This window comes from Chlorocebus sabaeus, chromosome 3 (genome assembly GCF_047675955.1).
Source record: "Chlorocebus sabaeus isolate Y175 chromosome 3, mChlSab1.0.hap1, whole genome shotgun sequence".
Taxonomy (NCBI): Eukaryota; Metazoa; Chordata; class Mammalia; order Primates; family Cercopithecidae; genus Chlorocebus; species Chlorocebus sabaeus.
Genome location: NC_132906.1, coordinates 4,128,648 through 4,141,151, shown reverse-complemented (window position 1 = coordinate 4,141,151; position 12,504 = coordinate 4,128,648). Strand labels below are relative to the sequence as shown.

At 47.5% G+C, this 12,504-nt stretch overlaps 1 protein-coding gene across 4 annotated transcripts in view; it reads right to left on the bottom strand.

The window, feature by feature from the left end:
• Nucleotides 1-574: 574 nt before the first annotated feature.
• SPATA13 (spermatogenesis associated 13) overlaps nt 575-12,504 on the bottom strand; it is a 318,996-nt gene continuing 307,066 nt past the window's right edge. For all 4 annotated transcript variants that reach the window (XM_073012904.1, XM_073012906.1, XM_073012905.1 and 1 more), the window contains 3 exons: nt 10,541-10,913; nt 7,481-7,555; nt 575-5,086 (listed from right to left, as the gene is read on the bottom strand). In XM_073012904.1, coding sequence (XP_072869005.1) covers nt 4,911-5,086; nt 7,481-7,555; nt 10,541-10,913 — 624 coding nt within the window. In that variant the 3' untranslated portion in view covers nt 575-4,910. The remainder of the gene's footprint in view (nt 5,087-7,480; nt 7,556-10,540; nt 10,914-12,504) is intronic.

Sequence of the window (12,504 nt, the reverse complement as noted above, 5' to 3'; positions counted from 1 at the left end):
CCCAGTGCAGCCCAAGGAGGGGGAGCAGGTCACTTTGGGAAGCAGGTGGAAGTTAAGAGTGAACAAAAAGTGGGGAGGAGCCACTTGGCAGCCTTCACAGGAATCCTTTTCTGATTACAGCCACAGCACACAATGCGCTGTTGACTGAGCTCTTCTGAGCTGTTAGAGAAGGAAATTCTAGTCTACCCACTTGCAAAGGGCGAGTGAGCAGGGCCACTAACACAGCTCCTGTGGCCGGGCCTAGCCTTCAGGGGCAGTCAGAGGGCACAGTCTGTTCTCTTTGTCTCCTCTCCATCATCCCTAGCAAAAGTGGCCCCACCCCACTGCTCCCTTCCACATCCCTCTTACTCCAACCACTGACGTTTCTCAAGCCAGGGTGCCCTCCTAGGTTGCCCTCGGAGCCCTCCCTCTCCCACGCCTACCCAGGGGTTACATGGAGCTCCTGAATGGATGAGTTGTTGCCACTGAGAAGTCCAGGGACATCAGGGCAGCAGAGGCACTACAAATCCCAGAAGCCCCCGCACTCAGCTCTCCACTGCCTTCTGTTAATAAAGGCTGCTACTCAAATGCATCATCAGAACGAGTTTGGCAAATGAATTTTAATATACAAAACAACAAATATAGATTCACAGCATTTAAAAAATCAAATAACCTTGTAAATTTTTTTTTTTTTTTTTTTTACAAAAAAACTTCAACAAAAATACATATCAAGTTACATCAATCTTGTACATCACACTTCGGCTGCCAACAGCGAATTCCTCAGTTCAGAAGTCCCATCCTTTGACCTATACAGATGACACATCATCTTGAAGTTAACGAGCTCAAATGTTGCCCAAAATCTTGCAAAGTAGGTTAGCAAGTCATACACAATGGACACTAATATTTACAAAAAAAGATTAGAAAGATTAAAAGTATTTTCTAAATATAAAATGTCAGTGCCTGTGAGATAACTAAAGGCAACAATGTAAAGTATGTTGTAGGTAAGTAAACTTACATCAAATATTTAAGCTTTTGCTTTTTTTTTTATTTTTATTTTTTTAGATCAGTCATGTTCCACTTACTTTTCCAAAGCCTTCTGAAATCCACTTTCATTGCATCCTGAAAACAACAGTATCAGCCAAGGGAAACTTTAATAAACTGATTTGCAGATTAGGTTATTATGGAAAAGCTGGGTCTGCTAGGAAGTTTCACCTAGTTGACTTGGGTCCCGCAATTCTGGCCTGTGAGCTGGTGAAAGGACATTTATTCATAGTTCTTGACACTGTTGTTTGAGGGACACTTCTAACTTTCTTCTCTCCCTGACAAGTAATAGTGCAGAAATACTCCCCCGAATTCCAGGTAAGTATGCTGTTCCATTCTGGCAAGGACAAGTTGATTTGTATGAAGGAGTATCAGCAATTTGGCTTGCAGAGATTTCCACCTGGTAAAACGCTGGTTCAGCTGGCTTTTACAAAATACTTCTATTGTGAACCAAATTTTGAATTAAATGCACTTTTGCTTTATGTCTAGATAACAGTCATGTAGGACGGGGGGATTTTCTGAATAAGAATGGCATCGGTTTTCATCTAGGCTAGGTATAAAAAAGGCACGATATTCAGAAATAGTGTTTGATGGTGAAATGTTTTCAACTACAAAATCAGATCTACAGTGGGAAACAAAAATCAGATCAAATGAAAAGCAGCCACGCGGCTGGTATCCCAGGGAGGCTCTGGTGTACTACTGCTGCCCTCTTCCTAGTCTGCAGGCCAAAGACAGAGAAAGCTACTGCTCCAGGATTCTGCACACATTCAATGTTATGATTTTGTAATTGCTTATAATCTACTGCAGGGTTTTTATATGTTTTAGGTATGATCACAATTGAAAAGGCTGCTTTTGACCCAAGGCTACTTCAACTGTCTGCTAACAAAGTCGACAAACTTTCAAACATGAAGAACGGAATAGGTGAAATTCATCAAAATGTTAGGTCATCTTTTTTTTTTTTTTGGCCCATCTATAATATTATGTAATGTAAGGTTAAAAAGAGAGAAAGGCAGAGAGGCTGGAGACAGCAAGATTCCCAGTGACATTCATACACTGTCCATGGAGGAGGCTCTCTGTTCCCTTTTTCCCAAGTGGAACATGTGACTCAAATCAGAAGGAAGTTTGGCAAACGGAAAATGAGAATACTTGAGCCTTCTATTCTTTGAAGAACTCAGGCATGCGGTAATAAAACCCAAGCCAGACATGCGGTTTTTCAAGAAGTCAAAGGATGTTCTAGCCTTTTAAAAATGTTAGCGGTTTTCAAAATCACCTGAACGTCGAAGTAGGATCTACCCAGGAAAGATCTTTAATCGAGTGACCCTCATACTGTATAAAACTGACCGGGGCAATGAACTGAACCTGATTTAACAAAAACATGTCCTGGTATTCATGAGTCTCTGTTAGGAAGTCCATGGAGGTAGGTGGGAACCGGAAGTTAGGGCTCAGCTGGAAAATAAATTAGGACTCGCCACAAAATGCAAAGCATTTCTTCATTACCCATGAATAAATATTAGGAAATGGAAGCCCTAAGAATGACTCTTAAACTGAATCCTCACTGAAAATGTAACATAAGCAAATGATTCTCTTTACTTCCTTAAACGAATTCTCTTATATTACATTTAAAATAATTTGTTCAAAATTGCTGTACATACAAAAACAACTCTAGCAGAGACCCCTACAGTTATTGCTAGGTGTGCAGGAAAAACATATTAAGTATAGTTTCCAAAATATATCATTGTATTTTGTTAGTAAAAAGGTCAGTTCTATAAACACAACTAAAGTTGGAATGTCTGTTCAAGAAGGAAACACGCACACACACCCCCACATGCCACAGGACCTCTCCAGAAGCTCCTTCCTGCAGCAACTTCAGTCTCAGGACACGCTGCGCGGCATGATGGTCCACAGAAGCAACTCAGGGGCTGCCAGCCACAGGGCACCCGAACCCTTAGCAATGCTGCCCATAAGCACGCGTGCCAAGGTGGCTCAGAATGGACATCAGCCGTCACAGAATGTTCCACGGGTTCACCCGAGAGGACAAAGGTTATGTTTTCTTGATTCATGATGTCACCCCTCAGGAATGGCTCTGGATGTGGCGGGCTTCAGGGGAGAAGGGAGGTGCCACACACCTGCAGACTGGAGAATACACCTTTGTCTCTGACATCACAGACGTGTTTATTCTCAAACATGAGCCTGTTAGAAAAAAAACTTTGCAGGGATTGCATACAAAAATGAGCTTCTCAAATAGAAATCCATTAACAGTGTAACACAGTAACTCCTGTCCAGGGCACTGAGCGGGTTGAAAGGGCATCTCTGCTGCAGAGCCTACCTTCTCTAGACATAGTTAAAAGTTATGTCATGAAAATGTACAACACAGACAAAGAAAAGGAGGTGATTATCTGCAGGTGTCAGCGCGCATGGCCTTTGTTAATAAAGACTGCTATCTCTGAGCCAAGATATTTTGTGAAGGTCTCTTTTACAAAGAACAAGTCCTCAGAAGCCTGATGACATGCTCAGGTGACACAGTTATGCCCTACTGTTTGGCTTTATGTGATAAAGGCAGCTTCTGATTCCCAAGAAGCAGGACTGCTTTGCCTGTCTTTGCAATTTCATTGGTAAGGACGATGTCGGGAGCAGTGCGGCTTTTTGAGAATGCCTTCTGACCAGTGCATTTTCATATTCACTGTATCATAAATATTAGAGTAAATGAGCTTTTTATATTGCAAACAGTTGTTTGAATGGCAGTTGTTTTTTCTTTCTTTTTTTTTTTTTGGAGACAGAGTCTTGCTCTATCCCCTAGGTTGGAGTGCAATGGTGCGATCTCAGCTCACTGCAACCTCTGCTTCCCAGGTTCAAAAGATTCTCCTACCTCAGTCTCCCCAGTAGCTGGGATTACAGGCATGCGCCACCATGCCCAGCTAATTTTTGTATTATTAGTAGAGACTGGGCTTTGCAATGTTGGCCAGGCTGGTCTTGAACTCCTGACCTCAGGTGATCCACCTGCCTTGGCCTCCCAAAGTGCTGGGATTACAGGCATGAGCCCAGCCTTGAATAGCAGTTTCTTAGGTTACAGCATGTGGGCAAGACGTGATTTCTGCTCGGAGTTACTCAAGACGTGCAGGCAGGAGGGAACCGACTCCGGGACAAAGCCAGTGTGCAGAAGGATTTCTCCCTCCTTGCCTGAAAAGCAGTGGATTCTTGAGGATGCGTAAGTTGCTCTGCGCTGAGGACTGCGATGAAGGTGACAGATGCCTCTTCTCTCTCTCCCCTTCGCTCGCAGGAAGAGGAACCTTGCAGGATGACGTCTGCACTACCATTTAGCATCTGTGTGGACAATGCCAGGGAACACTGTGGTCAGCTCCACGGCAGCTGAACGTCCCCCAGTGTTACAGAAGAAAGTAAGAACTCAATTTCTAAGTGTGACCAGACATGCGCAGCATTGTGTCAACCCTGTCTTGATGACGTCCTTGAAAATCAAACGCCGAAGCGATCCTCTAACCTCGTCACTCCTTAGGAGTTGCAAAGCCCTGGATGCTGTGTTTGGACCAGCGACAGCACTTGCTCACCATCAGCAGGGGTGGCTTCAGCTGCTGCCTCACCACTCACTGTAGAGCACGGTACTGGGTCCCACATCTGGGCCATCTCCTAGCGGGTCACGGGTGTTTCTGTGTAGTTTTGATAAAGCTTTGTGTCATGACCATCTCCTCCCTTCCACAAAGGAAGCTGGGTCTCCAAAGACTGAAGGTGATTCCAAGACCTTCTCTCCTTCATTGATCCCAAAAAGGAAGTTTTTATCACTGGGTCCAAGAAACCTTCCCTGGATTGAAGCACACAAGAAACAAAGACAGTTCTCCTCTTGACACCCAGCTCCATGGAAGCACAGCCTCCTGTTTTCATTTCCGGAAGGGGGTGAGCCTGTTGAAGGTGTGCCAGAAGAGCGAGGGCTTCCTTTTGGGTTCCGCCAAGCCAAATACCTGCTGCTGGGGGACGCTTGTGGGCATAGTGATGTGGCGCTGGTGGATGGGGTGCAGGCTCTGGTGCGGTGGGACCACGGGGCACCTGTTGTAGCCTGACTCGGGAGGGGAGAGAGATGGAACAGGGACTGAGGGTCACTTGTTAACCAAAAAGGAAAAAAGTGAAAATGCTGAGACTCCAAGTCCAAGTTCTTAGCTAATTCTTTTTTTTTTTTTTTTTTTTTTGAGACAGGGTCTCACTCTGTCGCCCAGGCTGGAGTGCAGTGGTGTGATCTTGGATCACTGCAATCTCTACCTCCCAGGCTCAAGCGACCCTCCCACCTCAGCCTCCTAAGTAGCTGCACCTACAGGTGTGTGCTACCATGCCCAGCTAATTTTTGTATTTTTTTGTAGAGAGCTAATTCTTAATTCACATTAACCAAAAAGAAGGTCCAGTAGCTATGCTTGCTATGTTCAGGTACTCCGTGTGGAGCTTGACACAGTCTCTGTCACTGAAATCTCCCAAAAAGCCCCCAAGGAGGGTATTATGACAACTAGACAGGGGAAGAAACTGAATGCCAGGACATGCAGTGCGGAGTGGCGGAATCCGAGCCAGACTGACGGTCACGGTGAATAGCAGTAAAACGCTCTAAATGGAAGTCTGGAGCTCACGCCACCTCGGCCCAAATTCTCCTGCGCCACTTACCGGCTGGGATTACTGGGGAAATTATTTCTCTACCCCTTGGTTCCCCAATCCCTAAAATGGGGATTACAGTACTAGGGGGTTGCTATGAGAATTAAATGAATTAATAGAAGTAAAGTGCTTAGAACTGTGCCCCCAATACGTAATCACTGTAATCAAAACTTCACGGGCCTGGGTATTTTTCATCTGTGCAGAGGTAATTTAGGTTTATTAAGATTAGCCATTAGATCTAAAGGTAACTGTGTGAGTCAGCATGGCACGAAGCGGGTGGGCTCTGAAAGCAGGAAGGCCTTGGTTCAGAACCCACCCCTGCCCCTGACCTGACAGAAGGCTTTCCCTATCTCCCGAGGTGGCAGGAAGGAAGAAATCAGATAACCGAGGCACCGCGTCCCACCCGGTGGCCACCCGTGAATGTCAGCAGTCCTTCCGTTCTTGAGGAACCCGGCTGCCGGGTGAGTGACTCTCAGAAGATACGGACAGAAAACAATGTGTTCTGACAAACTGATTTACTAGTAACCTGACATTAGAAGTGGAGATTTTAAAAAAGTAATAACATGGGTTTTTCTGCTTTAAAGATACTTGTAACCTAGTGGGGAAAATAAATTCTGCATCTGCACGGAGAAAGCAGTGGAGTCCTCAGTGTGGTTTGGGGAAGGAGCTCCTCCTGGCCTTTCAGTCAGTGGCCTGCTGCAGTCCTGGGATTCATTGGTCCTTGCTTTTGCATTTGCAGTCAGGAAAATATGAACAGAGATAAATTTCATAGGGTAAATCCCTTTTAAAGTAGAAAGGTGACTGGAATAAAGTTTCTAAGAATGCAGTGCATATTTTTTGGGAAAAAACCTTATTAGTGAATTCCTGCTGGGCCAGATAACTGCACTACTGGCAGCGTGGACAGATCTTAGTTCATCAGAGCCCTGGGTACGCAGCCTGGGCATTTTTGAAGAGCTGCCCCGGGAATTCTAATGTGCGTGGAGGTTAGGGGATCACTGCCCTAAATCAGCTCATGTGTCTTTTTTTTTTTTTTTTGAGACGGAATCTGGCTGGGTCACCCAGGCTGGAGCGCAGTGGCCGGATCTCAGCTCACTACAAGCTCCGCCTCCCGGGTTCACGCCATTCTCCTGCCTCAGCCTCCCGAGTAGCTGGGACTACAGGCGCCGCCACCTCGCCCGGCTAGTTTTTTGTATTTTTTTAGTAGAGACGGGGTTTCACCGGGTTAGCCAGGATGGTCTCGATCTCCTGACCTTGTGATCCGCCCGTCTCGGCCTCCCAAAGTGCTGGGATTATAGGCTTGAGCCACCACGCCCGGCCCTCATGTGTCTTTTTTTGTCTAACTCCTTGCCTGATGTACCGAGCCTTTACATCTTTTTCTTACTTAAACTAGACTATATCCAGCCTACAGCTGACCAGCAGTTTGGGGTTTGAGATTTTGTCCTCTCACGCCTGAAAGAGGCACGAGGCCTTGGTTTGCCTCAGACTGGTGATGTGCGTGACCCGGTGGCTAACACCATCAGCACTTGGGGGAGGGGAGCGGAGGGGCCACTGGCGGGCAAGGAGGTCTGCCACGCTCTGGCGGAACCTCTGAAGGTTTCCTATGCCCACATCCCAATGGGAGCAAACACTGACGCACATTCAAAACCAAACACAGGCCACCTTCACCTGCCCCCACTTCTGGACCTGCCCTTGAGTTCTAACTTCTACTGTTCTCCTTACTCCAAGCTGGTCACAGGCTGACAACTTGGGGTATGCTCCCCATTTTCAGGAGAATATTGATAAGCATCAAGGAGACAAAGCCTTCTCCATAACTTACCTTTCGACTTTCCATGTCCTGTCTTTTGAGCATTTAACATGGCAAGTTTCTTCTGGTTTTCTGAAATTTCCATTCCTGCATTTAGAAATAAATACGACATATATTCAGAACACATGGACATGTTTCAGAGCAAAACTTGCATCACAGTCCGTATCAGCATTGACGTTACCACCATAACCTGAGACCAAGAACCTTAATCCTCAAAGAACCCGGACAGGTTGAAGACCAGCAAAGGGGAAGTCACGAGGATTATCGCCAAGGTGGCCATGTGGTTGTCCTGCAAACCCGGAGAGCTTGGAGAGTGACACGGGGTGGTGCCCACGAGAACGCAGGATGTCTGTGTGAAGCCCGACACTCCCGGGCAAATGTTCACACAGGGTCATCCCAATTATAACCTAAAGGAGGCCCCAGAAGGAGAGCACAGAGCAAAGGGTCCCAGGGCCTGTTCACCCACACGGTACGAGAGCTTTGCACGCTAGCAGTTACACCCTGAACAAAGGCACCATGTGAGTAGCAGGAACCGGATTCTGTACCCCCGCTGTGCACAGTGTGTGCCCTGAGCGTTCCCTCACTGTCAAGTCCAGTAGCACAGTGACAGTGTACGTGTGCAGTGCGTGAACTGGGTGAAACAACAGTCACCGGAAAGACAAGACGAGGCAACCCTTGGCTTCGCAGGATGTGGGGAAGGAGAAGGAAGGACAGAGCTGAATGGCCAGGGCTGGGTGCTGGGGCCCTGCCTTCTCCCGAGGGAAGCCTTCCTCCTGGAGGCAGGTGCTCGCTCCAGCTTGGCAGAGGTGACCCGGGCCCTGCGTCTGCTAGCTCGCACTGCCTGGCTCACTCCTGAGGTTCCCTCTCTACCTCTGCCCACTCTGCTCCCCTGGCCCTGACTCCTTCACATGCCCAACATCTGTCCCAGACCGTCCTGACGTCAGGCTCAGGCTCTGTATGCTGGCCACTGGGCTGTCCCTGCCTCCAAGGCCCTTCGTGTCCATTCTCTCTGACCTGCTACATAAAGTATCTACCCACACACATGCATCAAGCATGAGAGCTGCCGAAACATTCCAGGCAAGGAATGCGTCAAGTTTTATCACACACGCGCCAGTTCCCAGACCTACTGGCTCAGGAGTGCCTCAGTCATACACTCGCGTCCTCTGACCACTGGCCATGGGGAGCATCACACGGCAAAGGGCATCACATGAGGCCCCTCCTTTGCTTTCTATTGAGAGACACTGTTGAGAGCGTGTAGGATGCCCCCACCTCTCCCCGGCAAATAGTGCCGTCTTCAGGAACCCAAACACTGTGACTTACAGATGACTTCAGGGCCTGCACTAGACAACATCATATGACGAGTAAAACTAAGATTTTGTGGCTCTGTCGTTTTGCATTTTAGTAACTGTCATCTTTGAATGAATTCTGGGCACGAGAGTGATCAGCCCTATTCCAATGGGGCCCCAGAGTCTGCACCAATAATCTGTGGCTGTTGCGGGGAATCAGATTTCCTTTTAGTCTAAAGGACACCCCGACACTTGGTGTAAGGGGCCGCCTGTGATGTGGGGAGGAGCTCTGTATCTTGGAGTGGCCCAAATCCAGGCCAACGTCCACCCATTGAGTGATTCCAAGGAGATCCCTGCTTCCGCTTTAGCCTGACCAACTTGTAAGTCCCTCCAACTCTACTGCAGAATCTCACAAAACCTCCTGTGGGTGAGACCAAATTCCGTAGCCAAGCGTAGAGCCAGGGGCTGGGGAGGACAGAAAAAGCACTTCCTGGTTCTCAGTTCTGTCCTCATGGCAGTGGGCAAGGATGGGGAGGAGGGTACGCTGGCTCCCCTCCATCCCGGACCACGACTTTTGAGGGCTGGGCTCACTTGGGCTGCAGAGATGAATATCCTTCACTGTGGCACCCTGACTTCCATTCAACAGGTTGTGCTCAAAACCCTAGAGAGCTTGGGAGGCAATGAAACAGGGGCTCCGAGACTATGGGTGCTGCCATCATTAATGCCAGGCACGGCAGCTTCGTTCTCAGGGGCCACACAGCACCACCAAGTCAGCAGAAGCTGGGAAGACAAACCAAAGACGTACGAATGTAACACCGGGTGTGAAGGACCATCGCCTTAACTGCAGTGGACGACGCGATGTCCTGAGTTTCATAGGAAGAGATGGGAATCATGTGGGCAGGCTGCTGGGTGTGGATCAACTGTGGCAGTGAGGCACCCTGAAGGTACTGCACGGGCACAGCCAAAGGGGAGGCCTCCAGAATCACGAGATGATACTTTTTTTTTTTTCTTTTTTTGAGACGGAGTCTCGCTGTGTCGCCCAGGCTGGAGTGCAGGGGAACGATCTCAGCTCACTGCAAGCTCCACCTCCTGGCTTCACACCATTCTCCTGCCTCAGCCTCCCGAGTAGCTGGGACTACAGGTGCCCACCACCACGCCTGGCTAATTTTTTGTATTTTTAGTAGAGATGGTGTTTCACTGTGTTAGCCAGGATGGTCTCCATCTCCTGACCTTGTGATCCGCCTGCCTCGGCCTCCCAAAGTGCTGGGATTACAGGCGTGAGCCACCGTGCCCGGCCCACATGATACTTCTGATACCCTGGGTGATGGTCACCATAGTGGGGTTCCATCTCTGGGGTCACAGTGAGCTGGTTTTATTATTTATTCTTCTGCCCTGCATGTGGCATCCGAAGTGCTGGATTTAAATATTATGTGGCCACAGGGCAAGAGTGGGCCAGTTCCATAAGCCTCAATTTTCTCATCTGTAAATTGGGTATAACAGTAACCACTTCATAGGGATTCAATGAGACAGTCTCTATCAATGGGCCACAGAATGTCTGGCACATGGTAAATACTGCACAAATGTTAGCCGCAGTAACTACATCTGACATGGTCTGTCTTGTAAGTACATTCAGAAGTATTTAGGGTTTGCAGATCCCTCGTCTTTTCCCCATGGTGGGATCCAGCTCTGAGGGAGAAGGCTGGGCAGAGCAGGCCCACGGTGGTGGAGAATGAAGCTATTACAGCAAGCAGAGGCAAAGGTGCCTGCAGGGCCAAGGGCGGCTCACCTATCTCCCGGTCCTGCTGCACCCGCCTCCTTTCGTCTGCACAGGCCTGCAGCCACCTTGCCTTGTCTTCTTGTTTTTTGGCACAAAACAAATAAACCTCATCTGTGGTCCTACTGACGAGCTTGAAGGCATTTTTCACGCTGAGGTTACAGTCCTTGTCGCGCCCATCTCCCAGGTCCACAAGCTCCATCTCATCCATGTCCAGCCGGCCCTTGTAGTACAGCATGTCCCTGCGCAGCAGGTCCTTCTTGCAGGACACCAGCTGGTGGTCAAACAGGAAGAACATCCGCTGCTGGCTTTTGCCTTGCTTAGTGATTTTGGTCAGTTCCCCAGAATGAATCAATTCTGAGCTTCGGTCTAAGATATCCAGTCCCTGGAAGGATGAAAACACATCTTAAGATCTTCCAATTCCAGCACAGCTGTAGTCCTAGCTACTTAGGAAGCCAAGGTGGGAGGATAGTTTGAGACCAGCCTGGGCAACACAGCAAGACCCCATCTCTACATAAAAATTTAAAAATTAGCCAGGCATGGTGGCACACACCTGTAGTCCTAGCTACTTAGGAGCCTGACGCAGGAGGCTCCCCTGAACCCAGGAGTTTGAGGCTGCAGTGAGTGGTGATCACATCAGTACACTCTAGCCTGAGGGGCAGAGCAAGACCCTTCTCTCTAGGAAAACAAAAAACAAAAAACAAAAAAAATTCCCAATTTGGATTCCTTCAGGTGTTAGGATATAGAAGAGACTCCTAACAGAGAATCTTTCTCAGACCTTCTAGTTACCTGAGACTGCCCACTACCTGTCCCCATTCACAGCTGGGCAGGGCCTCAAAGTTATTGTGTTAATAAACCTGGATTTATTGATCTCCTGGTGCCTAAAATTTCTTCCTTTTCTTTTTTTTCCTACTCACTAGAAAACTGTGACGGTATCTCTGTGTTAGCTGAGGGGTCCTCCTTGCCTGAAGCCTCTGGTAAGAAGCATGCTGAATGAATGGAACCCAGTCAAGATCTGAAACAGCAGCTGACCTAAACAGAGCCTCGAAAAATGAGCGCGTGCAGGGTTATACGTAAGAAAGCATTCATGTAGGGGTACAGGACCGTGATAACGGACCTGACATTATTGTGTTGAGTATACGGCAGCTCCCTGGAATCGCAACTTATTTAGAGTCATAGGAACAAAAGGCCAGACGGGAAACTGTCAGCAAGAAATTAACTTCTGACAAATTATCCCCTAAATGTCAGTGTCCAAAATCAAAAAGAAAAACACACTTTTACAATATTTAGGTTGAATCTAATCCAATGTTACTTTATGGCATTTGGTAGGACACTGGCCTTTGTTAAATAGGATTAGATTCTTCCTTAATCCCAGTCATACACAGTATTTTCTGGAGACAAAAGAGCCTGACTCCAAAATAGTTCTTCTATTTACTTGCTTAGAGCAATTCTGTGCCCTAAATTCTTCGCTTACAAAACAAGAGAGTTGGACTCAGTGTTTTCTCTGAGATCCTGCCCAAACTCCAGAAGTCTATATAAGGCCCCTGAAGTTACGTGTTTCTCTCCAATTTTCACCACCTATAGCCTACTTCAGTTAAAAACCTAACTTCTTGCTCCAAACTTTCTCAGTCCTCTGGGAGAGTGAGTTCTGACCAATTAATAAATGAAAAATCAATGTAGCTTGGTCTACAAATCTGAATGGCATCTGCTTGTTGTTCTTAATTTAATGGCAGTAGAGCACAGTGGTCACCAGCATGGACTTTGAAGCCAGGGTGCCTTGCTTGGGTTTGAATCCAGCTCTGCTACTTTCGAGCTGTGTGGTCTTGGGCAAGTTACTTAACCTTTCTGTGCTTCGGTTTTCCCATCTGTTAAATGGCTATAATAATAGTGCTTACTTCATAGGATGGTGGAGAGGATTAAATGAGTTCATATAGGTACAAATGGCTCAGATCAGTGCCATTCAGAGACGTGGTAAA